This window comes from Chanodichthys erythropterus, chromosome 5, assembly GCF_024489055.1.
Source record: "Chanodichthys erythropterus isolate Z2021 chromosome 5, ASM2448905v1, whole genome shotgun sequence".
NCBI classification, from domain to species: domain Eukaryota; kingdom Metazoa; phylum Chordata; class Actinopteri; order Cypriniformes; family Xenocyprididae; genus Chanodichthys; species Chanodichthys erythropterus.
In genome coordinates, this window is record NC_090225.1 from 36,744,787 (window position 1) to 36,772,473 (window position 27,687).

General features: G+C 39.9%; 1 protein-coding gene across 6 annotated transcripts in view; it reads left to right on the forward strand.

The window, feature by feature from the left end:
* ttc7a (tetratricopeptide repeat domain 7A) overlaps window positions 1–27,687 on the forward strand; it is a 69,145-nt gene that overhangs the window by 9,586 nt on the left and 31,872 nt on the right. For 5 of the 6 annotated variants that reach the window (XR_010895255.1, XM_067386997.1, XM_067387000.1 and 2 more), the window contains exons 3-15: window positions 2,230–2,398; window positions 4,687–4,817; window positions 5,083–5,207; window positions 7,230–7,308; window positions 7,399–7,568; window positions 9,613–9,676; window positions 17,024–17,161; window positions 17,773–17,856; window positions 20,448–20,552; window positions 22,840–22,957; window positions 23,078–23,135; window positions 24,907–24,979; window positions 25,275–25,435. Coding sequence is in view for 5 of the 6 variants with exons in the window: in XM_067386997.1 (XP_067243098.1) it covers window positions 2,230–2,398; window positions 4,687–4,817; window positions 5,083–5,207; window positions 7,230–7,308; window positions 7,399–7,568; window positions 9,613–9,676; window positions 17,024–17,161; window positions 17,773–17,856; window positions 20,448–20,552; window positions 22,840–22,957; window positions 23,078–23,135; window positions 24,907–24,979; window positions 25,275–25,435 (1,475 nt within the window). In the remaining variant the exon portion in view is untranslated. Of the gene's footprint in view, window positions 1–2,229; window positions 2,399–4,163; window positions 4,228–4,686; window positions 4,818–5,082; window positions 5,208–7,229; window positions 7,309–7,398; window positions 7,569–9,612; window positions 9,677–17,023; window positions 17,162–17,772; window positions 17,857–20,447; window positions 20,553–22,839; window positions 22,958–23,077; window positions 23,136–24,906; window positions 24,980–25,274; window positions 25,436–27,687 lie in introns of those variants that run through there. The other variant, XM_067386999.1, reaches the window with a different exon arrangement.

Sequence of the window (27,687 nt, forward strand, 5' to 3'; positions counted from 1 at the left end):
TCCTGGAGACCGAGGAGGAGCCATGGCGACGAGCGTCCGAGGAGGAGGCGGACATCCAGAGGGCAGAGGCTGAGCCGGTGGGACCGAGGATGTAGGCGGAGCTGGAGGGAAGGAGGAGCCAGACGGAGCCGTAGGTGCAGGCAGGTGGACGACTGACCAAGGCGGAGCCGGAAAGACGAGGGAGCCCGGAGAAGCCGTATGGCCGATGGTGTCCGGTGGAGCCGAGGGAGGGAGGAGCCAGGGTGACGCCGAAGTGTCGACGGGCCGAGGTGGAGCAGGGGGCGTGGAGGCTGGAAGTGGAGGCAGGGGATCCTCTTGAGTGGATGTAGTGGAGGACCTGAAGATGCTCGACATCCCCACCTGGCATGTGGGAGATGTCGAGCAGCTGAAGGGCAGAGGTGATGGTGGGGCTGAGGAACTGGCTGTGAGACTGGGTGACGGAGGAGGCGGGAGAGGGAGGCTGGGTGGGCAGACAGGGAACTCAGGAGACGGAGATCTGGAGAACACTGGAGATTGGTCCTCTGGAGGCTCAGGAGAATCATTAAAAACAGGAGAATCAGGGGAATGGGAAGTCACCTCTCCGAAAAAATCAATTAAATCAACTGTAAAAATATCTTTCAGTTCCTCAGCATATTTGCCAGTGTCAGTCATAGTTTCCATTGTGGTGGTGTTGTGGGCGGAGCTTTCCTCCCAGCCCTCGAGCTCCACAAGCACTCCCACGACGTCAGATGATGTTACCGGCTCACGCACCTGGTCAGAACCTTGCTGTGAGGTTGGCTCCGGGGCGATGGTACGGTCCGATCCTTTCCTCGGTCCTGGCTCATCCATCGCGGTGGGCTGGCCTCCTCGGTCTGCGGTGGGCTCGTGAAACATCTCCGTTGTGACGTTCGTCGATGTTGACTGACTGGCTTCTGGCAGTGGAGTGGGGCTGGTGGCGAAGTCATCCTCCGCGGGGCAGATGGTAAACGGAGAGTTGTTGTTTACCAGCACCCACTCCACGAGTGCGGCGAAGTCCTTCTGAGGACCGCTCCCTGGGAGGCGTGCCCGGGACCGCTCACTAAGGCTGGAGATGTAGAACACGCAGAGCGAGCGGTCTGGATAGTGAGTGAGGCACGCCAACTCCAAAAAATCCAAGGTGTGGGATTCCAGGGAGCGGTCCCTCTGCTCCAGGCACAAAAGGGCAACAGCAGGGTCCATGGTGATGGGAAAAACAAGGGGAAAAAACAAACAAAAAGAAAATCGCCGCAAAAACTGTTTTGGTCCGGTATTCTGTTACGGTTGCTGGTATACAACGCATACAACGAGGAGATAGAATGAATATAAGTCTTTACTTGAGGAGAAACAGGAATCCAATGGAACATACACCAACATAATACAAACGATACCGGACAACACAAGACTAGAAACACAGGGTATATATACAAGGGACTAACAAAGGAACTAAACTAGGTGACAGGATAATAAACAAGGCACAGGTGAATCAAATGAACTAATTAACAGAACAGGGAAACTAGGTCACAAGGGCAGACAGAGACATGACATGTAACAGTGCGATTATCAAATCACAAAGGCTGCGATTTAATTAAACACATACACTGCGTGTTTCAGAGTGAAATGCGGCCCTCTGTTCATTTACACATTAGTAGCTCATGATGGTGTTTTCACCATCACAGAACGGTTTGGTTAACAGGAAATGCTGCGCCACATGAACACATCTCTGCATCTGCTCTGAATTTGGGTTGCTTCATCATGCATTTGGGAGTGCGCCAACTATCTTCACATGCTTGTAATGATGCACTTGTCAACAAAAAAGACTTTAAGGGCTCCCTGTGGTTTTCCATTGAAATAAAAGTTTGGTTTAATGTTTGAAATAAAGTAATAAAGACAGCCTTAAGTATTAGTATTGTAATTTTACAGTTATTTACAATTATTATTATTTTATTTTTAAAAAATATTTTACAATAAAATATTACAATAATATTTGTTATTTTGTTTTTATTTACAGTAGTAGTAGTAGTAGTACAATAATAATAATTATTATTATTTTGTAGCCATATTGATATATAATCACAATATTTTGGACAAATTGTGCAGCCATACAAACAAGCACCGCAAACCTGTATATATATTTTTTTAAAAATCAAATTTTAAATTGCAGTTATTGTTTTCCCCAAATCGTGCAGCCCTAATCGTAATTAATCATGTGATTTTTGGACTCTTCCCCTGTAGCCGCACTACCTGAATGAAGCTCTGCTACTGCTGGCTAAAGTGCACTATGTTCAGGGACGCTACAGGGACGCCCAGGGCATGTGTGCCAGAGCAGGTGTCGATGATTTCACCCGCCACGAGCATCCTGTCTACCAACTTCGCATGCTGGCAGAGGCCTTTGTCATTAAAGGTATGAGTAGTTGAGAAATCACTAATAACTCATTAAACCTTATTGTATAATTAAGTTTTGACAAGGCAATTAACATAGTCTAAATGTTCATATGTTATATGTAGCTTCCTGTAACACTGACACAACCTCTTTAAAAATTTTTTGCAATAACAATCTCGTGAAGCTCTCTGATGAGATTTCATGAGGTGTATTGGAACTTAATTGGGAGAAATAAATTACACTAAATTCATGAGTGACTTTCTGTCCAATATACACTAAATTTAAAAGCAGATGTTCCTTATATGGTCTTTTAACTGCTAGAGCAATTTAAATGCAAGATGTGTGTATTTATAGAGTTAGTAAGTAATTTCCATTGCTCCATTCCATTGAGTATTTGCCTCAGGCATGCTTTTATTGGATTCATACCCAAGCTAAAGTGAAAGAAAGGTCTACATTGCATTCACAGAGTGTTCAGTTTGTGTGTGGGCAGGCATGCATCTTTTCTTACAGTACATATCATATCCGTAGACAGAATGTAACCAAGGAGGGGGAAAAAAAACATAAGCAGTTTTCCATCATTGTCTACGGGGAAGCTTACATATTTATATTTAGTTATCATTTAAATAAGGGGTTTTCCAACGTGTCACTCACCCTGTGTTTGTGAAATGTCCATTATTTTCTCATTTTCCATGATTTTCTCATACAGTACATTTTCTCACACTAATTACAAATACCAATATATATATATATATACCCATATGTATATATAACACCTGACAACATCGGTACCATGGTACTGTCACAGTATGGAACACATATCAAGTTTTTACGAATGTTTTAGAACATATTAAGTATATTTGTCCAATGTCCATGTCATAAATGTGACATGATACAGTATTATTTAGTTTTAAAAAATCATCAAACAAACAGGTTTTTGCTTAACCTTGTTCAATGATGTAATAATTATGTATGTTGGTATTAAAGTTTACTAAATATTTGTTTAGGAGTTTTAAGTATAACAACCAGTTATTTCCAGTCTTTCTGTCTGCTTTTTATATGGTTCCTGGACACATATTTTCAGACAGTAGGCTGGGAAAGTGTAATATTAGCTTCTCTAGCATAGGAAGCAGAACCCACCCAGAATCGGTCCCTTGAGAGACTCACCAGGCAGAGCTTGTGACAGCCGTTCCGCTCTGACAGACCAGTCGTAAATATTGAGCCCAGATTACTTGGATTTACTGCTGTCGGTTTACTAATAGATTAACTACTGAAGGACATTCACCGCCATCTCCATAGACCTTTAACACTATCTATCTATCTATCTATCTATCTATCTATCTATCTATCTATCTATCTATCTATCTATCTATCTATCTATCTATCTATCTATCTATCTATCTATCTATCTATCTATCTATCTATCTATCTATCTATCTATCTATCTATCTATCTATCTATCTATCTATCTATCTATCTATCTATCTATCTATCTATCTATCTATCTATCTATCTATCTATCTATCTTTCTTGCACTTTCTTACCCAGTTTTGTTTTATCTACTTAGCCAGTTTCACTTGTACTAGGCTCTTTATGAGTCATAATTTAGTCCCTGTCTACAATTCTTCTCTTCAGATTTGTACAGATGGGGAACTGTTCTTAAAAGTAGCGGTGTGGTAAAGTTGTCCTAATTGCGTAGTTCCTCATTTTCAGTTCTCCTCTGTGTACTTCCTTATATATGGATGGAACTGGTGACTTCTGGAAAAATTCAGTGTAGGCAGAAGTCTCTTTAAGTCTGAGATGGCAAAGCATGTCCGCCATAGTCATTGGTTGTTTGCTATACTTAGAAAATGGTCTGTTTAATAGGACATCCTCCATGTTGTCAAGGAGTTTCATAGATTTGTTTGTTTATGACTATTTTCTGCATCTCGCCCTACCGAAGCACTGGATGAGACCAAGACTCTGTGTTCTAGACTGACTGAATAAATTATAAATGATAAAGTCCCACTAATGTAATTTAAAAAGTCCAGTTTGTTTGAAAAACAGTTTTTGCTCTTGTGGTTTTTCTCAATTATAAGGATTAACTGGCACTTACTGATTAAGAATTGACACTGTACCATACAGAGTTTCTTTCTTGTTCTGCATGTCTAATTAAGCCTAATTATCTGTATTGAAATTGAAGATGCAAAGCATTGCTGAATTTGTTTTGCATGTCTTGGCTCCTTGGTCAAACTATATTTCATTCTCTACAGTTATTGTCCATAATTACTATAAAGTGAATCTTAACCTAATTGTTCTCCATAAATGTCCAGGTTTGTCTTTGGACCATCAGTCTATGTCAGGTGCTTCCCGTGTTAGACTGTCTGAGAGAGAGGAAGAAAGCCTGACCTGTTACCTCATGGCCTGTGATGCTGGCCTTTTATATCTGCAAGAGCTTGACAAGGTTTGTGTGTGTGTTATCTTTCACACAGAATGCGTTTTTCTATATATACATGCTTCTAACAAGTGCTGACTTTTTATTTACTGCGATTTATATATATATATATATATATATATATATATATATATATATATATATATATATATATATATATATATATATATATAAGATATTCATATATAGAAATAACATTTTTGCATTTTGTGTCAATTTGTAAGCTCTTTCTGCCTAACATTACATCTCCCAATATATGTGTCCTCTTCACTAGACTGTTTGCACGCCAAGTTCCAAAACAGCTAAGAGCGGTCCATCAGTCCCTCATTTTGATTTGGACCCAGGCTTCTTCCTGCAGGCAGCTCTTCAGAGCGCATACCTGTCACTGCTGAGGAAAGGGTGAGCTTGCATGTTACTGATCTCAGACTCTTAACCCACAATTCCCTGCACTTTATATCAAGCACTTATGTTGCCATGTACACACAGTATTCACAGCACAGCTTTACTTACCATTTATGGACTCCACATGAATATATGACCGGGGCTGTGTAAACACACCGCTGGTATTCTTGTGTCAGCATGACCAGTGTGTGGTGTGGGTGTGCCAGTAATGTCCAGCAGGTGTCAGTGTTTTAACACAGGTGATTTTACATGAGATCTTACATGTTGTCAGTCACTCTGATATTGGTTTTGCTTGAAATGGCATACTAGATACTATAACTTAAAAATATTAGGGCTGTTGAATTAAATTAATAGATCATAAAACTAACGTAAAACATATGAAATGTCATTATTTTTTCAGTTCAGGAAAGAAAACAAAATAATAAGCTGTTTCAGTTTGTGTGTACGGTATGGAACGCATGCATATATAGCCTATAATAAATAATATTTGTGCAGTATAACCTATAAAGACAGTGGACAGAGGTAGATTTCTACATAGTGCTCTTTGCTCATCTCGCTTCTCTCTTCTTCACAACAGTTCTAACACAGAAATCAATGATTGTAAATGCAGTTATAAATACAGTATATATTTCTCAAACTGCATCAAAACACATGGGAAATGCAAATATGAAATATAATGTAAAAACATGACCCACATTGTTAAACTTAAGTCTTTTATGTAACTTGTTTTTGCAGTGAATCATTGTCATAATGACAATGTTAATACTATAAATAATGATGCTAAATAAAATGTATTATATTATGAATGTAATGGAACACATTTCAGTTTTGGTGCTGTTGCTTAAAGAGTTAGTTCACCCAAAAATTAAAATAATGTCATTTATTACTCACCCTCATGTCGTTTTACACCCGTAAGACCTTTGTTCATCTTCGGAACACAAATTAAGATATTGTTGATGAAATCCGATGGCTCAGTGTGGCCTCCATTGCCAGCAATATTACTGTACCTCTCAAGATCCATAAAGGTACTTAAAACATATTTAAAACAGTTCATGTGACTACAGTGGTTCTATCTTAATATTATAAAGTGATGAGAATACTTTTTTTGCACCAAAAAAACAAATAAATAATGACTTTTCAACCATATCTATATGGGCAGAGTTTAAAACACTGCTTCAGAGCTTTACGAATCGAATCAGTGGTTCGGAGCGCCAAAGTCACGTGATTTCAGCAGTTTAGCCTTTTGATAGGAGATCCGAATCACTAATTCGAAACAAAAGATTCATAAAGCTCAGAAGCTTCATGAAGCAGTGTTTTGAAATCAGCCCATATAGATATTGTTGTCGTTATTTATAAAACCACTAAACTCACATGAACTGTTTCAAATATGTTTTTAGTACCTTTATGGATCTTGGGAGGTGCAATAACATTGCTGGCAACGGAGGCCTCACTGAGCCATTGGGTTTCATCAACAATATCTTACTTTGTGTTCTGAACATTATTTTCATTTTTGGCTGAACTAACCCTTTAAGTACTTGAGCCTGTGGAGGTTGAGAAACACAGCTGTTTCCTTTAATGCAAAATGCATGAATTGATCAATCATTTATTAATCAACAAATGAACCTGTTGAAACATCACCTGCAAGTTTTAAAATCTCCTCCTCCTCCTTTTTTCCTGTGATGGAAAAGGTGAATTTTCAGCATCATTATTCCAGTCTGTAGTGTAACATGATCCTTCAGAAATCATTTTAATATGCTGATTTGCTGCTCAAATATATATATATATATATATATATATATATATATATATATATATATATATATATATATATATATATATATATATATATATATATATATATATTTGTCTCTCTAGTGTATAATTGAGACACAGTAACATGTAGTTGTGACATAATATCCATCAGTCATCAGTCTTATCCACTCCTTCTGTTAAACCTTTCATCATCTTATTTTTCAATCTTTTTCTCCTCCCACAATCACTTCTGCCCATGTGTGTTAGTCACTTGGCTCAGGGTACGCACCAGCTGCGGCGGGTCTTGAGGGCTGTGGAGAGTCGGGGGTCTCAGAGTTTTCGTAAGGTGAGATCTGGGTAAATTGCATTTTTGATGCTCACATACTCACGGCAGGTGTCAGTGGTTGTTTTCTTTTTTTGGTGTTGTATTGTTTAGACAGTAGCATGCAGGCTTGCAGAAGTGTTGCTGGGTTCAGTGTGTGAGGACGCGTACTGGGATCCACTGTCTCCTCCACCACCCGGCTGGCTGAAGAAAGAAGGAGTCACACACCCCAAAGATGCCATCTACCCCTCGTCCAAACCACCACAGCGCTACAACACTGAGGGGTCAGACTCTCTTTCCTTTCACATTCTCTGTATCGTTCTCTCTCTGATATTTACTCACTTTTTTATGTAAGAAACAATATTTAAATCATAATCAGAAAATAATACCAAGAACAAAATAATACTAGATGAGTAAAGTTTGATGACAAACTTTGATGTTGGCTTGACAAATTTTAAAAGCTTGACGTGTGAAGGTTTTATTGAGAGAAGTCGTAAACAGTCAGACCAATAAAAACTAATTTAGACCATATTACTTCAAAACCCATTAGATTGCTCAGAAACCACATGAAAACCATTCGAAAAATCACATACACGCTGTAAAGTTTCAGGAGTGACAATATGTTGAAGTGAATCCCCTAAATTTTCATTCCATGAATGTACGGAACACGACTCGCTCACGAAATTGCAATGATTGACATAGCAACATTCTGGCGTCTTACACACATTTGGTATCCGCTATTTTTAGCCAAAATAATATTACAGTGACCAAATAATCAATATGTTTAGCAATTTTAACTAAACCACAGTCAACAGAGGCGTTGTGTTTATGGTTGGAAGGCTGTTTTGTAGAGTGCTCTTGAAGCATTGCCATATACACCTATTATAAGCGTTTTTGGGCTTGCTGTTTGGGCTTGGCTCATAAAGCGATCATGTTTATGGCATTATTAAATTGGGCAGGTGTGGGTCGTGATATTTATTTCAACACAAAGCATTTGGATTTAACAGAACAGAAGAAATTTGTACTGAACAGAAGAAATTAACAGGGTAAGATTTCTACATCAAAGAAGGTGGAGCCACAGAACACACCTAACTATTATGTAACTGGCATGGACCAATGGTGGTTCGAAGGTTTTAACCAGACAGTAGTTACCACTTTTCCAAAAAGTTTGTATATTGTGGCCTTAAGTGTTCCCTGCTGGGTGTTTTAACATATTGTAAGCGTGTTTCTAGAATGTTAAAGCATGTTGCTAGCATGTTTTAGCATGGTTTAGAACATTTGCTAGCATTTAAACATGTTTATGTTGCTAAGATGTTTCTAGCATGTTTTATCACATTGCAAACAAGATTTAGGATTTGAGAACATGTTTCTAGCCTGTTTAACATATTGCCAGCATGATTCAGTATAATGCTAACATATTTCTAGCATGATTTACCATGTTGCTAACATGTTTTAGCGCACTGCTAGCATGTTTGTTGGCCTATGTGATGAACTTGGTGGATGTAGCTTAAAATACTCTAAAAGAGTTTTTGTATGAAATTGTGACCCCCTTAATGAAAGTCTATGGGATTGTTCGGTTTAGGAAAACAGTGAGTCACATCAGTTAGAAAAGATATAGCAGACAGAGTCACAACATATTGAATGGCTATGCCGAGTTTTTGCGTCATACTGTAGCCTTCACAAACCAGAACAGTAAGCGTTAATTTTTGGCATTTTATGTACAGTAAATCTCAATCTCAATGCTATCATTAAATTGTATTGTGTAAATCAGCCATTTGACAATATTGATCGATCACTAGAGTCAGAGAGTAATGTACAAGAGGATGAGCTGAGGACAGTGCTGGGGTTTGTTTGCCTGCTTTAATATTCAGGACACGGCGGAATGCTGTGTTGTGAATAAAACATACTGTAACTGTACCTGTGAGTCTGCAGGCGCCAAGCAGAGAAAGGAAAAATACAAGAGAGATGAAAAGAGATGGAGAGACTTTTGAGAATATGTCTGAACAATAGAAATTAGAACAGATAAATGGAATATTCCAGTTTAGGATTCCTTATACAGCTTATTAACATGCTATGATGATTCCAGATGATATGGAGGGACGTAGGATGAAGGGATGAGATGGGGAAAAAAAGGGATGAGAGAAAACCGACTAAAGAAAGAGGAAGTTGTTCAGAATACCAATAAAACATGTTAAAAAAAGGTACAGCTTTGAGGATGGCAGTAAGTCCAGAGAGCTCAGTTACAGACTGACCTATGTAACTAGAGACTGATACACACACACACACGTTTGTGACAGGTTTTTTCCTTTTCCCGTTGCCACCCTGTAGAGCTTTCTGTCCACAGGACGTGGTTGAAGAGGCGGTGCTGGTGCTCCTCATCACAGAATCAATGGTGAGACACTCTTTCTCACATTCATCCTTTCTTCCTTAAGATGCTGTGTTGTGATGTCTTTTCTCCTTAGCTGGATCTTATGAACTATTGCATGATTACTGTATATTATAAAGGAAAAGTTCACTGAAAAATCTTAATATATTAATAATATATTTTTAATGTTCCAAAACCATGTGCTGTTATCACAAAAGGAGGAATTTTCCATGCAAAGTTTAGAGTGACCCCTAAATTGTCCTCTCAAGGCAAATGAACTTGGATGCCCCTGAATATACTTCATTTGGAATGAAAACAGTTTGATTCAGTTCAATTTAAGTTAATTTGTATAGCACTTTTCACAATACTTATTGTTTCAAAATGCTTGGTTCAGTATTCTGTCAGAAATTAGTGTATCAAAGTAATGTCCATGTGGCAGTAATAAACAGCTATAATATAGTACATTATGTGGTTAGTTAGCTTCATGTTGTTACAACAGAGACACCGGAAGCAGAGATAAAAGCAGTTGGGTTGTTTATTGAGACAATCAGCAGAGCAAACAGGTAAGTGACTGGTGAATATGAAGGTCTTGGAGGTGAAAGAGAGGTAATACTGTCCTTATTCTTTGTATTGCAGGTGATGGTGGAAGGAGACGCTGGAGATGGGTGACTGGAACACTCACACACACAAGCAGGTAGGGACACGAGGAGTACTGGAGACAATGGAGACGAAGGAGATGATGTAGACAGGTAAGTATCGTTTTGAGAGTCCTTGAGGTAAGTGAACAACGGGGTGTATCACGAACGAGACCGGACAATGTGTGTGTGTGAGTGTGGGGTTCTTATAGTGAGGCTGATGACTGTGGTGATGAGCTGCAGGTGGCGGTGATTAGAATTCCGGTGATTGAGTGCGCGGGTAAGGGAGTGAGGTGGAACCTGACGTGTCTGTGACAGTACCCCCCCTCCCACGGCCCGCTCCTGAGGGCCGAGGACCCCGACGTCGTGGTGGTCGTCCTCGAGGTCGTGGGGCAGGTCTGTCCGGGTGGTTGGTGTGGAAAGTCTGTAACAGAGTAGGATCAAGGATATCATTCTTAGGGACCCATGAGCGTTCTTCGGGACCGTAGCCTTCCCAATCCACCAGATATTCTAACAGACCACCACGGCGCCGGGAGTCCAGGATCTCTCGAACCTCGTAGGCAGTTCCATCGTCCAGGATGAGTGGAAGGGGGGGCTCGACGGCTGCCACGTCAGGTTCTGTGGAAGGAAGAACAGAAGGGTGGTGAGGTTTTAGGAGTGACACATGGAAGGTTGGATGAATTCTTTTATATTGTGCAGGAAGTTGTAACCGGTAGGTGACGGGGTTGATCTGTCGGAGGATGGTGAATGGGCCAATGAAGCGGGGACTCAGCTTCTTGCAGGGCAGGCGCATCCTGATGTCTCTGGTGGACAGCCAGACCTTCTGCCCCGGTTGGTAGTTAGGAGCGTGGGAGCGCCGAAGGTTGGCTGTCATCCTGCGCCTGCGCAGGGCTCTCTGCAGCTGGTGATGAGCTGAGTCCCATACCCTCTCGCTCTCCCGGAACCAGTAGTCGACCGCTGGCACGTTGGAGGGTTCCCCGTCCCAGGGGAACAGTGGGGGCTGGAAGCCGAGCACGCATTGAAAAGGTGTTAATCCTGTTGTAGCTTGACGGAGGGAGTTCTGGGCGTACTCGGCCCAGCCCAGGTACTGGTTCCAGGAGTCCTGGTGGCCATGACAGAAGGTACGCAGGAAGCGCCCAATCTCCTGGATCTTCCGTTCCGTCTGCCCGTTCGACTGAGGATGGTATCCAGACGATAGGCTGACGGTCACACCCAGGAGGGAGAAGAACGCCTTCCAGACTCGAGAGATAAATTGGGGTCCTCTATCAGAGACTATGTCTTCGGGGATTCCATAATGACGGAAGACATGGTTGAACATTAATTCTGCTGTGGCCATGGCAGTGGGTAGACCTTCCAGGGGGATCAGACGGCAGGCTTTGGAGAAACGGTCTACGACTACTAGAATACAGGTGTGACCATCAGATTCTGGGAGGTCGGTAACGAAGTCCACTCCCAGGTGTGACCAGGGTCTCTCAGGAACGGGCAGAGGATAGAGCTTGCCGGTTGGAAGATGGCGTGGGCTCTTGGAGATGGCGCACTCCCTGCAGCCCTGCACGTACCTTCTGACGTCGCTGGCCATGTTTGGCCACCAGAAGCGCTGTTTGAGCAGCGAGAGGGTCTCATTGACCCCCGGGTGACCAGTGCCAAGTGATGAGTGTACGGAGTGCAGGAGTGGAGTGCGTCGTGTCCTGGTGATGTAACGCAAGCCTGGGGGACAACCCGGCGGAGTGTGTGAGGAGGCATTGGAGGAGGGTAAGGTCTCTTCCGACCATTCGATGGGGCTCATGAAGAGAGACTCGGGCAGGATAGTTTCAGGGTCATCATTCTTCTCCTCGGGAGCGTGGAGACGTGAGAGAGCATCGGCCTTGAGGTTCTTTGATCCAGGGCGGTATGAGATGGTGAAATTAAATCTTGAGAAGAACATTGCCCATCTGGCTTGACGTGGGTTGAGTCGTTTGGCAGCTTTCAGATACTCAAGGTTTTTATGGTCAGTAAGAACTTGGAAAGGGTGGTTAGCTCCCTCCAACCAATGCCTCCACTCCTCAAGGGCGAGCTTGACAGCCAGGAGTTCACGGTCCCCAATGTCGTAGTTTACCTCCGCCGGGTTGAGCTTGCGGGAGAAGAAGGCGCATGGATGGAGCCTACTTGGATTCCCCTGCTGCTGTGAGAGGACCGCTCCCACTCCGGTGGAGGCGTCCACCTCCACGACGAATGGTAATTCTGGATTGGGGTGGACGAGGAGGGGAGCGGTGGTGAAGGCTTTCTTGAGGGTCTCAAAAGCTTCTGTGGCAGGTTGGAACCAGGACAGAGACTTGGGCTGTTTACGGAGCAGGTTGGTGAGTGGGCTGACGATGGTGCTGTAGTTTTTGATGAAGCGACGGTAGAAATTGGAGAAGCCGAGGAAACGTTGGAGTTCTTTAATGGTAGTGGGAGTTGGCCAGTTCTGGATGGCGGAAACCTTCCCCTCGTCCATCCTGATGCCACTGTGGTCAATCACATATCCCAGGAAGTGGACAGAGGACTGATGGAAGGAACACTTCTCTGCTTTTAGAAAGAGTTGGAACTGCCGTAAGCGCTTGAGGACCTCCGCAACGTGGTGGCGATGTTCGGCCAAGCTCCGGGAGTAGATGAGGATGTCATCAATATACACCAGAACGAACTTGTGGAGGAACTCCCGGAGCACCTCATGGATGAAATCCTGGAATACGGAGGGCGTTGACCAGGCCATACGGCATCACAAGATATTCATAGTGGCCGGTGGGCGTGACGAAGGCGGTCTTCCACTCGTCCCCCTCGCGTATCCGGATGAGGTTATACGCGCTGCGGAGGTCCAGCTTGGTGAACACAGTGGCACCGCGGAGATGTTCCAGGGCCGCTGGGACGAGGGGAAGTGGATACCTGAACTTCACGGTAATCTTGTTCAGTGAGCGATAATCGATACAGGGCCGCAAGCCTCCGTCCTTCTTGGCCACGAAGAAGAAGCTTGAAGCAGCAGGGGAAGTAGACGGGCGGATGTATCCTTGGTTAAGGGCCTCTTTAATATATTCCTCCATGGCCTTCTCCTCCGGTACTGATAGGGGGTAAATGCGTCCCCTAGGCACTGGCTCACCCGGTAACAGATCGATGGCGCAGTCCCATGGCCGGTGTGGAGGAAGCTTGGAGGCGCGTTGCGGGCAGAAGACGTCACTGAAGGGGGCGTAGTCGGGTGGAACATCGACGGAGCGTTTTTCCACAGGACTTTCGATGGAGGTAGCGTTCACGGAGATATTCTTGGAGAGAGGAGATCTTGGAACAGGAAGTTCTGGGAAACAGCTGGAGAAGCAGTGGTCGCCCCACTTCAGGACTTCGCCCGTGCGCCAGGAGATGGTGGGATTGTGGAGTTCCAACCACGGGCGCCCTAGAACCACGTCAGCGGTGGATTCCTCCAGAACCAGCAGATGGATGGTCTCAGAGTGGAAGATACCCACTTGCAGTAGAAGAGGACCAGTGACGCGACGAACCATCTTTCGGCTTAGGGGTTTGCCCGTGATGGAGTGGACCTGGTAGTTAACCGGAGAAGGCGAGGTCTTGAGCCCGAGGTGTCGACAGAGGGCGCCGGAGATGAAGTTTCCTGCTGACCCTGAATCGAGGAGCGCCACCACTGGAACGGAAGCATTAGCAGCAGTAAGGTTTACGATAGTAGTGAGTGGTTTCATCTTTTGGATTGAAGGAATGATAGCACTCACCACAGGTCGAGGAGGACGGGTTGGGCATGTGGAGATGACATGCCCAGGGGATCCACAGTACAAGCAAAGATTCAGGGTCAGCCTTCTCCGCCTTTCTGCTGGAGACAAACGTGAGTTATCCACTTGCATGGGTTCGGTGGCTGGTTCTGGAGAGCTGACGGGTTCGGACCGACGGAGGAGGGTGGTGGTCAGTGGTTGGCCCTGGTGCTCAAGGAGACACGACTGCATACGAGAACCCACACGGATGGCGAGTTGGATGAATTGTTCGAGTCCCATGGAGTCCTCGTATGCAGCGAGATGCAACCGCACATTAGGCTCCAAACCTTGTCGAAAGGTGGTGATGAGGGCTTGTTCATTCCAGCCGCTGGTTGCGGCGAGCGTTCTGAACTGCAAGGCATAATCGTTAACAGTCTGGTTTCCTTGTTTTAAATTGTACAGTTTCTCACCAGTAGAAGAGTCAGCCAAAGGTCTTCCGAAGACTTCTCTGAAGTGGGAGACGAAAGCTGGATAGGATTTAACGACTGAGCCTTTTTGAGTCCAGAGGGAATCCGCCCATTGAAGGGCCTTACCTTGCAGTTGGGAGATTATGAACGCTATCTTCGCCGTTTCGGTGGGATAGAGGTGCGGCTGCATCTCCAGGACCAACTCGCACTGAAGAAGGAATCCGCTGCAATCCTCCGCCGATCCTGAGTAGGGCGCTGGTTTGGCCATGGGACTGGCGGTGTAAACAGGTGAAGCAGCGGTGACAGTGGATGCGGAAGTGGCAGCGGTGAGGGGTCCTGGCGACGGTGACTGTGGTTGAGGGGTGAGTGCTCGTCGCAAAGCGTCCACGAGCTCTTGAAATGGGTCATGGTAGCTCATGCTGATGTATGGCTGTTAAGGTCCGGTCTTCTGTTACAACAGAGACACCGGAAGCAGAGATAAAAGCAGTTGGGTTGTTTATTGAGACAATCAGCAGAGCAAACAGGTAAGTGACTGGTGAATATGAAGGTCTTGGAGGTGAAAGAGAGGTAATACTGTCCTTATTCTTTGTATTGCAGGTGATGGTGGAAGGAGACGCTGGAGATGGGTGACTGGAACACTCACACACACAAGCAGGTAGGGACACGAGGAGTACTGGAGACAATGGAGACGAAGGAGATGATGTAGACAGGTAAGTATCGTTTTGAGAGTCCTTGAGGTAAGTGAACAACGGGGTGTATCACGAACGAGACCGGACAATGTGTGTGTGTGAGTGTGGGGTTCTTATAGTGAGGCTGATGACTGTGGTGATGAGCTGCAGGTGGCGGTGATTAGAATTCCGGTGATTGAGTGCGCGGGTAAGGGAGTGAGGTGGAACCTGACGTGTCTGTGACACATGTATTCAGTTAAGCTAACACAACAAACGTGTTAGGCAGCAATTACAACTTGTGCTTGTATAATTACAATTATTTCAATATAAGAATAATATTATAATATTTGGAACAGGATAATATCTAAAAGTTTTGCACGTTGATACAAAGTTGCAGTCATCTAAAATCTTCACAATTGTTGATGTCGCCTAAAAACACTGCAATGGCAATGTGGCACAATCTGTAGTTACTCGTAGAAACAGGAATTAGCGTATTTGATGTTCATAGCATTCTAGGCAAAGGTTGATCATGTGTATTTGGTACTATTTTATCAGATATAATTCTAGTACAAGTTTATGAAAAGCATTATGTGAATGCTTGGCTAAAGAGATGCATCTTTAATCTTACTTGAACAGAGAGAGTGTGTCTGAGCCGCAAACATTAACAGAAAAGAAGGCTATTCCAGAGTTTAGGAGCCATTTATAGACATTTATAATTTTACTTAATATTTCTAATATTTCTAGAAAATTACTCAAAAAATAGGAAGCAGATCAACTGTTTTCATCATTAATAGTAATAATAAGTATTTATTCAGCATTAAATCAGCATTCTAGAAGGATTTCTGAAGGATCATGTGACACTGAAGACTGAGTAATGACTACTGAAAATGTAGCTTTGCATCACATTAATAAATTACCTTTTTAAATATTAAAATAGAAATTTGTTAATTTAAATTGTAATAATAATTCACAATTTTAGAGTTTTTACTGGATTTTTGATCAAATAAATGCAACCTTGGTAAGCATTAGAGACTCCTTTCTAAAGTCGTTCCCTCTATTTACTAAATCGTGCGCACACTTTACTAAGTAGCTTCCTCGATTTCCATGATTTACTTATTTCGAATGAGTAAATTGTGCGCACAATTTTTAAATCGAGGGAATGGCTTAGTAAAGCGTGCACACGATTTAGTAAATTGAGGGAACGAATAAGTAAATTGTGCGCATGATTTAGTAAATTGAGGGAACAACTTAGTAAAGTGTGCACGATTTATAAATGGAGGGAACTACTTAGTAAAGCATGCACATGATTTAGTAAATCGAGGGAACGACTTAGTAAAGCATGCGCATGATTTAGTAAATCGAGGGAACGACTTAGTAAGGCGTGCGCACAATTTATAAATCGAGGGAACGACATAGTAAATTCATATGGTTCAGGTTATTAGGTTAGGTTAGGTTAGGTTAGGTTATGGGTAGGTTATTTGGTGTTCAGGTTAGTAAAATAAGTTGACATGTAGTTCCAAAGATACTTACAGTCAGTAGAATGTCTGTTGGGGACCATGAAAATAAAGAGTTAGCTTTATTAAATATTAGATGTTAAACAGACAGTCTACTAATACTCTAAAGAGAGTTAGTAGAAAGTTTTTTATTTGTTTGTCAGATATGTTTATCTAAAGCAGTTAAATGAACGGGACAATAAAATAATCTTCTTTTATATTCCACTAGCAAAATATTACTTTTATAACATATTTAACATAGCTTCTTAACCCTGAAGGCATTTTGTGTTTATCCATATTTGACACCCAATTCAGTTCTTGAACACTTTACCAATGAGGTTCTCCTGGACCAGGATCAAGAGACACAGCTATAACGAAGCTTGTGACCCTCTCTCTGTTGTCCCCTATAGGCCAGCGGCGAGGCAGTGATCAGCCGCACCCCGGAGCACCGGGAGGCGAGGGAGAGCAGCATGCAGGATGCCTCCTCTGTTTATGACCTGCTGACCATCGGTATGGCCAGGAGGGGGCAGTACTCCATGCTGTCAGAGGTAAGATGTGTCAGCACAGATCGGTATCGACCCAGCGCTTTGCAAACACTAGCAAGGAAGTGACCTGTATTTTATGTAGTAGCTTTCACCTTCTTTGTCGCAAGTCGCCTCTTTCAATCTCTCTCTCAATCTCTCCTAGCTGTATGGGTGATTTTTTTCCCCTTCTTCCTCCATCCTGTCCTTCAGGTTGTTTCAGTAGTTGAGCCATTGCGTGATGGTGAGAATTTACTCAGATACTTTCTCAGGTGAATCTAAATCTAAGCTCAGTGTTTTCAGTAGGTTAATTTCAACTGAATCCATGTCATTTCACTGATAACCCACATTACACTGCCATTACTCTTTATTATCAACACATGCCTGCGTATATTTCAAAATCCCTTTCTCATCAATTTCATGCCCACTTTCTCATGCATGTGCCATGATGTGATGTGTACAGGATACACACAATCCCCTATCAGTGGTGGAAACAACAAGATCCTTACTAGAAATACTGAGTTATGCTGAGCAATGTCAACAGTATTATCATTTAGCTTTCTTCTCTAGTGTTTCTTGGAAGGCTGATTGAAAGTTTCTTTCTGACTGTGATGTGGTGTGTGATTGTTTGCCATCAGTGTTTGGAGCGGGCCATGAAGTTCTCCTATAATGAGTTTCATCTTTGGTACCAGCTAGGCTTGTCTTTGATGGCAAGTGGGAAGGTAAGATTCATGTCCTGTTGTCATCATCAATGTTCTATTCATTTATTAGTCATTTGTTACAATAATTGTCCATATTTAAGATTCAACTAAATAAAGTTCTAGTAACTGAAAGAAACAAAACACAGAAGGTTTTATCCAAATTAAATATGTTTGAAGTTGAAAAGTCCATCGAGTGGAAAAGGTATCTCATCGAGTGGTTGGGATCAGATTACAGACGATTTTCACACCACGCTTAACCCTTGGTTAAAGGGTTAGTTCACCCAAAAATAAGACCTTCATTCATCTTCCGAACACAAATTTAGATATAGTTGATGAAATCCGATGGCTTAGTGAGGCCTCCATTGAGAGCAAAGCCATTCAAACTCTCAAGATCCATATACTAAAAACATATTTGGACCAGTTCATGTGAGTTCAGTGGTTCTATGTGGTTCTGAGTTCTCAATGGAGGCCTCACTGAGCCATTGGATTTCATCAACTATATCTTAATTTGTGTTCTCATGCCATTTTCTCATCATTTTTTCATACCTTCATGCCATCCCAGATCTATATGATGATCTAATGCAAGTGAATAGATTCCCAAATGCCCCACATACAGCCATTATTATGGCAATCCATCTATACAACCAGTGAATGAATAAACGTCTTCTTAAGTAAAACGATAGGTGTGTGTAAGGAATAAAGTAATGTTTTAACTCTTTTAACTATAATCTAAAAAATGCACCGAAAATGTTTTAGCTGAAAAACAAAATCAGAAATAATTGTGATATTTAAATTTGGTTAACTTTTTGAAAAAAGTTGACAGGCAGCACAAGTTTTTTTTAAGAATTTTCACAAAAGTTGCATGGCCCCCAGATTATTTTGTTCTATGAATATCTGAAAATGCAAAATATCAAAAGAAAGAACAAGACCCTCTGCTTTAAAAAGCAACATTTTGAGCAAAAAGCGGAGAAAATTGTGTTTTTGTCAAAGACTACATCTGAATCAGATTCACATTGATGATCAAAACATAGATGGAATAGATTGAGTCCATCAACACCCTCAAAGCTTGCACAGTCCTATAGCTCATTCAGTAATGTTAGGCAATTTTGATTTATTTGCTGTTTAATGTTGATGATCACGTTGTTTTACATATGCATATGATTACATATTCTAATGCTTGTTCCTGCTTCTTTGCATGTGTTTTGATCAAGAGATTCTGTACTCTTTCCGAAGATGTGTAATAGCACCCCCTACTGTATAACAGTGAAAACACGGAAAGCCAGAAAATTCTGTCAATTGTCTCATAAATTACGGAAATTTCCTTTAATTGTGTGGAAAGAGTTAATTGCCTCTTGATTCAGGGTGTTGTTCTCAGGTGATAAATTACAACAGTCGTAGTAAAGTTCTTCGACAATGAACCCGCTTCTTAATATTTCAGCTGAACAAATTTTATATATTGCTACTCTAGCATCATTGTTGGTCACAATGAAGTTTACCTGTTGTAGTTTATCCACATTCACTTATCCACATACAGTCGCTTCTGGCCAACTGTCATATGCACGTTGCAGAGAGGGTCGAGATTACACTTGACATAAATATAAGCATGTTTTGAAGCACAATGTAAGTGCTCTGTGAATTTTGCTCGAGAAGTGACACATAACCACAGAGGACATCACTTCTCATGCAAGCTTCACAATACGATTAAGCTGAGCATCGTGACATGCTTATGTTTACGTTAAGTGTGAACTTAACCTTCTAATGAATATGTATTCAACAGTTGGCCAGAAGCAATGGTTTGTATTAAAAAAATATTAGAAAGTTTCTTACATCTACCTATCGTTTTGCTTCAGAAGACATTGATTAATTTTTCTAGAAATCTTTGTGTTCATCTGAAGAAAAAAAAAGAGTCATATACTGTGCATCTGGGTTGGAATGAGGGTGAGTAAATGATGAGAGAATTTTCATTTTTGGGTGAACTGTCCCTTTAACTATCCTTATAACCCTTTTAACCCTTGCTCTCTGAGTACGAATTGCCGTAAGTGTACAATGTAAATCAAAGCAATGCTAGAAAGTTGACAAGTAACTGACTGCCAATCATAAACTGCCTCAGTTTCTGCTTCATTGAATATTCATGAGCTTTGTAGAGTTGCATGAGCTTTCACATGCAGTGTTTAGTTTTTGCATCTGATGGAAAAGTTAAAAATGTCAAACAGTGATGGTAATTGCCACTCTACATTTTCCTTCTAGTGTTTTGTCGTAGATTTGTATTATGTTTCAAAAGTCTCACATGCATAACCATTGTGAACTCCACTTGTCCAGTTAATGGTATTACCCTCATGAATATGCAAATAAGAATGTTAATCCAGGGTTTTCAGATGCACAGTGCAATAAAATAAAATGACCATGGGTTAACGATTTTTGCGAGTGAAAGCCCTCATGATGTATCGGAAGTTTCGCACTTCTTCCATTGTGTGTACATGAATACAGAATGCTTATATTACCATATAAGGAAATGTCAAAATATTGCCATCACTATCCAGGGTGGGTTTGTGTTACTTTATCTTACATGTCTGCATATTAATGAAACCTATATTATTAATGATATTGTATAGAATGAGGGTGCAGTGTCAGTCCTCAAAGAGTGTGTCACAATGAGACCACAGGACCCAATCCCACCTCTTCTTGCAGCAAAAGTGTGCATCAACCAGCTGCACTGGGTGAGAAAAACACACCAAGCACATGTGAACATCATTTCTCTTTTATACAAAAATATCACAGTTTTATAGAGCAATTAAATTCAGTTACAGTTTCAAGAGTTTCAGTCTCTAAATACAGTATACACTACCAGTATTTCTTTTTAAAAATGAATACTTTTATTCAGCAAGGACACTTTAAATTAAAAAAAGTGATTAAATACGGCACTTTTCTAATGTTACAAATTACTGAAATTAAATAAATGCTGTTCTTTTGAATTTTCTATTCAAAGAATCCTGAAAAAAATTATCACGGTTTACAAAAAAATATTAAGCAGCACAACAATGTTAGAATTAATGATTTCTGAAGGATCATGTGACACTGAAGACTGGAGTAATGATGCTGAAAATTCAGCTTTGATCACAGGAATAAATTACATTATAAAGCATATACAAATACAAATCAAATCAGAAATTTTAAATTGAAATAATATTTCACAATATTACTGTTTTTTTGTTTGTTTGGTTTTTTTTTTGTATTTTGATCAAATAAATGCATCCTGAGTGAGAATAATAAACTTCTTTCAAGAACATAAAAAGTATTACTGACCCCAAACTTTTGAACTTCCCAGGAAAAGGAATATTATTATATTAGTATAATATAATATTAGTATTTCAGGAAAATTCATTGAAAATATTCATTTTGGCATCTCTGAATCCTTATATCCATAAATCCTAATGCAATAAATCCTATATAACCTAATATATTTATATTAATACTAGCTATTCTCATAACTTTGTTAATTTATTAGAAATTATTCATGGTCCACATGAACAAAGAACTGTACGAGAAACATTACATCTGTCTTTTTCATTTTTTTTATTTTATTTTTTTTATAATATTCAGTGTACAGTATCGCTTCAGTCCTAGATAGGGTCCAGATTCAATCACTAATAGGTGACCTCTGTGTTACAAAATTAGTAACATTGCAATACTAGATATACTAATAAGACACAATGCATATATTCACAACACTATCAATCAAATACACACTGTAGCCTGGTTGAGATTAGGGCACATCTGTTGGAAGCATAGTGCAGAATACAGACCTCACTTTATAAGAGGCTTATAGCACAATAAGGCCGTATAGCCACAGAAACTTAATGCACAGGCTTTAATGCCAGATAGCACGCCATCCCACAGTCACACTTCAGAGCAGCCCTTTATCATCCCCGCATCAAAACAGGCCATGTGAGGACTTGTCCTCAGGCAGTTTTCCTTGATGTTGATTCATGTCAGCATGTCTAGCATTTAAATAAATGAATATCATACATCATTATGCTCATATGACTGATATGTCATGTGAATGCATGATTTAGGGATTTGTCACAATTTGGCATTAAATGCTTGGGCAGTTGACATGACCTAAACAGTTTTGTTCTATTTTGTTTAACACTACACTACAGGTCAAAAGATTTTTTAAATGCTTTTGACAGATGTTTCTTTTGCTCACCAAGGCATTTATTTGATCAGTAAATTACATTAATATTGTGAAATATTATTACAATTTAAAATAACTGTTTAACATCTTATTATATTTTAATATGTAATTTATTCCTGTGATGACAAAGCTGAATGTTCTGAATTGTCACATGATCCTTCAGAAATCATTCTAATATGTTGATTTAGTGCTCAGTTATTATTGGTACTCAATTATTAATAATGGTTCTTATTATTATTATTATTATTTTATTTATTTTTTTTTTATCTGTGATACATTTTTTTCAGGATTCTTTGATAGAAAGTTCAATGAACAGCATTTGTTTGAAATATAAATCTTTTGTAACATTATAAATGTCTTTAATGTCACGTTTGATCAATTTAATGTGTCAGTAGCATGTCATGGTTTCCACAAAAAAAAAAATATTAAGCAGCATGTTTTCAACATTCAACATAATAATGATAAATGTTTCTTGAGCAGCAAATCAGCATATTAGAATGATTTCTGAAGGATCATGTGACACTAAAGACTGGAGTAATGATGCTGAAATGTCAGTTTTTATGACCTTATATTAGTTACACTTTTTTTTTTTTTTTGCTTATGCTTTTGTCCAATGTGACTGTATAGTTTATGTTCCTAGTTTGGTTCAAACTCATAACCTTTCATTTTCCTGCTTATGTCTTTAACCACTACGCTACAGCTATAAATTATATCACATCATCACAAGTTGGGAACCACTGATATAAATCATCCAAATATCTAATGCATGTTTAAACGTATGTGTGTGTGTGTGTGTGCGTGTGTGTCAGCTGGAGGATGCAGTGTCCCTCTCAGCAGGTGTGGTTGCTTTAGGAGAGTGTGCTGGGGAGTCTCTTCCTCAAGCTCATCTGGCCATAGGACTGTGCCGTAGTATGCAGGCAACTGATGGTAAGCCCGATTATCCTTCTCTGAACCTACAAAATTAGCCAGGCCCCCAGCTGTCCTCAGCTGCTCTCTGCTCCCTCTCTTATGTCTGTGGTGACTCACTGTTTAACTGTGTGTTTGCAGCCACGCTGAAAACCGATCGCGATGAGTTCAACAGAAGAGCGCTGCAGTCACTGCGCAAGTACGCTTGATGTTTACCTCTTCCAGTTCAGATTGTGTTAAGGAGGCTTCAGCCACCCACTTTGTTTGGGAATTGTTTGGACTCTTAGACCCTAAACCTCATCTAAGTTGATAGCAGAACTTTTTTTAATATTAAAACATACTGATAATATACTGATAACATTTTTTCCTCAAAACTACACCACTGTTTAAACTAAGTTTGGGGTCCGTAAGATTTTTTTGTGTTTTTGAAAGAAGTCTCTTAAAGGGTTAGTTCACACAAAAATGGAAATTCTGTCATTAATTTCTCGCCCTCATGTCGTTCCACAACCACAAGACCTTCGTTTATCTTTGGAACACAAATTGAGATATTTTTGATAAAATCCGATGGCTCAGTGAGGCCTCCATTGCCAGCAAGACAATTAACACTTTCAAAGCCCAGAAACAGTTCATGTGACTACAGTGGTTCAACCTTAATGTTATGAAGCGACAAGAATACTTTTTGTGCACCAAAAAAACAAACAAAATAATGACTTTATTCAACAATATCTAGTGATGGGCGATTTTAATACACTGCTTCATGAAGCTTCAAAGCTTTACTGATCTTTTGTTTTGAATCAGTGTTTCGGAGCATGTATCAAACTGCCAAAGTCACTCCCCCAGTGGTAAACCATTGAAATTTCGAAACACTTATGACATAACGAAGCCTCGGTTACTGAAATAATGTGACTTTCATGCTCTGAACCACTGATTCGAAACAAAAGATTAGTTTTTGTAGCTTCAAATTTTCATTTTTGGTTGAACTAACCCTTTAAGCTCATCAAGGCTGCATTTCAATCACATTTCAATCACTGATCAATAATCAGATAAAAACAATAAAATATTGTAAAATATTATCACGATTTAAAAATACCAGTTTTCTATTTTAATGTATTTTCTAAAATGTCATTTATTCCCGAATTTTCAGCATCATTACTCCAGTCTTCAGTGTCACATGATCCTTCAGAAATCATTCTGATATGCTGATTTGCTGCTCAAGAAACATTTCTTATTATTATTATCAATGTTGAAAACGGTTGTGTTGCTTAATATTTTTGTGGAAACCGTGATAAATTTTCAGGATTCTTTGATGAATAGAAAGTTCAAACGACAACAGCTGTTCAACAGCATATATTTTAAATAGAATTCTGTAACAAATGTAAAAGTTTTTACTGTAATTTTTGTCATTGCTAAATAAAATTAATTATTTAAAAAAATCTTACTGACCCTAACCTTTTGAACAGTTGAACAGTAGTTCAATTATATATATATATATATATATATATATATATATATATATATATATATATATATATATATATATATATATATATATATATATATATATATATATATGCTGTTTTTTTTCTTTCTAATAAAAACTAGTGCTGTCAATAGAAGAAAATAATCATAAATAATGTCATTGATCTGTCTATATAAAAAAGACTGAAATTGTTGACAAATTTGGTGAATATAAACACAAAAAAAAAGAAAACTATTTACAATAAGCATTTTTTATATTAAAATCTTGAAATCTTTTAAACACTTGCCCAATGTTAACACGTCATAGAAACTTCATCGGTTCAGAAATTGTTTCTGTTTATTTACACTGATGTTATCTGTGTTTTTTAATCCCATTACTATGTAATTTAACATCACGGTTAATTCCATCATATAAGCTTAGCTGGTAGACTTCAGACTGGTAGTAAGGTGATGAAAACTTTACATAGACTTGTTTTCTTTTGTGACTGCAGAGCACATGCACTGGATCCTCAGGACCCTCAGATCTCCTTCTTCCTCTCTCTGCAGCTCGCTTTGGTTCGACAGGTTAGCATGTTAACACATCAATTTTGCTGACTAGATACAGGATCGCATAAGGATATCAGATTTCTGTTCTTCACATCTTCCAAGAAAATAAATTTACATGAATCTCTCTCCTTATTTTGCATTACTGTGCATTTTTGTAGCTTTTGTTGACACATTATGAATGTCAAGGTCATATGATTGTGTGAACAGCTCTTTAGCTTATATTTTTTATCATGTAACTTTGAGTATGTGTAATATTTCACCTGTTATTTCAGTCAGTGCTGGTCCTTAATGTGAACTGTTGTGTTTGTGGTAGGTGTCAGAAGCGATGAAACCGTTGGAGTTGGCTCTAAATGTTCGTGGGGATGATCTGCACTCTCTACACCTGCTGGCTCTATTATTCAGTGCCCAGAAACACTACCAACACGCCCTTGATACGCTCAAACTCGCCCTTAACCAGCACCCGGACAACTTTAAGTATGTGTTTATATATGTGTGTTCTACTTTAAAGGGGATTAGTTCACCCAAAAATGAAAATACTGTTATCATTTAATCACCCTCTTGTCATTTCAAACTTGTATGACATTCTTCTGTGGAACACAAAAAAAAATGTTTTGAAGAATGTTGGAAACCAAACAGTTTTGCTTACCATTGACTTCTATTGTATGGACAAAAAACACTTCTTTTAACATTTCTTATAATATCTTCTTTTATGTTCTTTTGGGTGAACCATCCCTTTAGGTTAATTTTTATGAATGTCATTGTCTGAATGTCAAGTAGAGGTGGGAATTTTTAGTCACGTCATGATCCAATCTGATTCCGATTCTGGGAGTATCCGATTCCAAAACGATTCTTGATCTACTTTTTGTTTCTTATTAATTAAGTAGTTCACTGACTTAACCTAAAAATACATATCCTTGATTCCTTACTTAAGTAATTATAAGTAGACCTACTTTTTAAAATAATTACAAACTGACAAAAAAAATCATTAAAACAATTAAGAATTTTAAACTAACTTCAAAACATACAAGCAAGTAGCATTACAAGCAATAAACAAAGAGTGCTTTCAGTATTTAAGATTATCTGAACGTTTTCTTTCTCGTGTTTTCTGTCATTTGATTGTTACATCATAGACAGTGGGAGATCTCTTTTGAAAAATAATAAGTAATGCGGTTTGTCCTGTCTCTTTAATCCTTTAAGAAAAAACTGGCTGTGTTTAGGCTAACGTTAATTTTGTGTCATAAAAACACTTTGAGACTCAAGTACATTAAACCACTTACACAGAGTCACGCACAGCCGCGTGCGCGAGCACTCTTCACAAACAAAGCTTCAGCATTTGAAATTGAAAGCAGCCTTCTGTAAGTGAGTTTCATATTTTAAATATATAAGTCCACTGCATTCCAAATGACATGCCTTCGTAGAGCATTTGTAAGGAAAATACCGACGGGCGAGACCGCGCACAGCAACATCAAACAAAGCGCGCGTCTCTCGCAGCTCATCCTGTGCAGTGAAGCCCATGAATGTCGTTGTAATTTCCTTCAACCTTTCCGAACTTAATGAAAGATTATTTTACGGAAGGTTCGAGTGGTGTATGTGTGTGAGGAATTGGAAGCAAGCAGAATCTGGGTGTTTCTAAAGCACACTGCATCTGAAATTCTCAGAATCGATCCAGAATCGTTGGAGAGACAATCACGATGCATCGATGGATCTTTTTTTTTCTTCCACCCCTAATGTTAAGTCACTTTTATTAAACAGTGCTTTTCACAGTGTTTCATAGCAGCCTTACCGAGAAACTTAGAAAAAAAAGGGGGCCAGATTTACTGATGAAGTGCAAATTAAAGAACACAGATGCAGCCGGATCATTTCCATAATGACCAACGCTATCTACCAAGAGCAGCGCAAATAAGTGCCTGGTTTAAGACATGCTTCTTGGTAGATGGTGGTTAATAATGGCGCAAATACCAGCAAATTGACTAGCGCAAACCTTAGTAAATCACCTTGCATGATTTATGTAAATATTCTCCTCCCATAAATTTTGCGTCTGAAAGGGAAAAACCCTGATATAGGGTCAGCTGCAATAATAACTGTCCACCCCTTTTAACGCTAATACTTCACTGCATGTCTTTAATAAATCCTGACAGTAGTTTTTTAATGCCAAAAGAGGATATGTGCTGGTGCAAGCGGTCAGTAAATCTGGCCCTTATTTTCTTAAATTCCATACGGACTTTATTTAGCAGTTCAATAAAAAATGTGCCTTACTTTATTTGAATGTGACCCCAATAAATATCAATAAACAAAAAGGCCATATCATACACCTGGTGCAATGCAACGCCAGGCACGACACAAGTGTTTTTTGCTAGTTTTAGCCTGACGCAGTTATCATTTTCACATCCTGTGCCACATTGTTTAAATAGCAAATGCTCTCGTGCCCATCTGTTCGCCCATGGGTGTGCTGGTCTGAAAACGAGGTGTGTTCAGGTGCACTATTGGCATGTTGCTATTTTAAAGGTGTCCTAGATTCAAAAATTGAATTTATCTCGGCATAGTTAAATAACAAGAGTTCAGTACATGGAAAAGACATACAGTGAGTCTCAAACCCCATTGTTTCCTCCTTCTTATATAAATCTAATTTGTTTAAACGACTTCCGAAGAACAGGCGAATCTCAACATAACACCGACTGTTACGTAACAGTCGGGGTGTACGCCCCAATATTTGCATAATGCCAGCC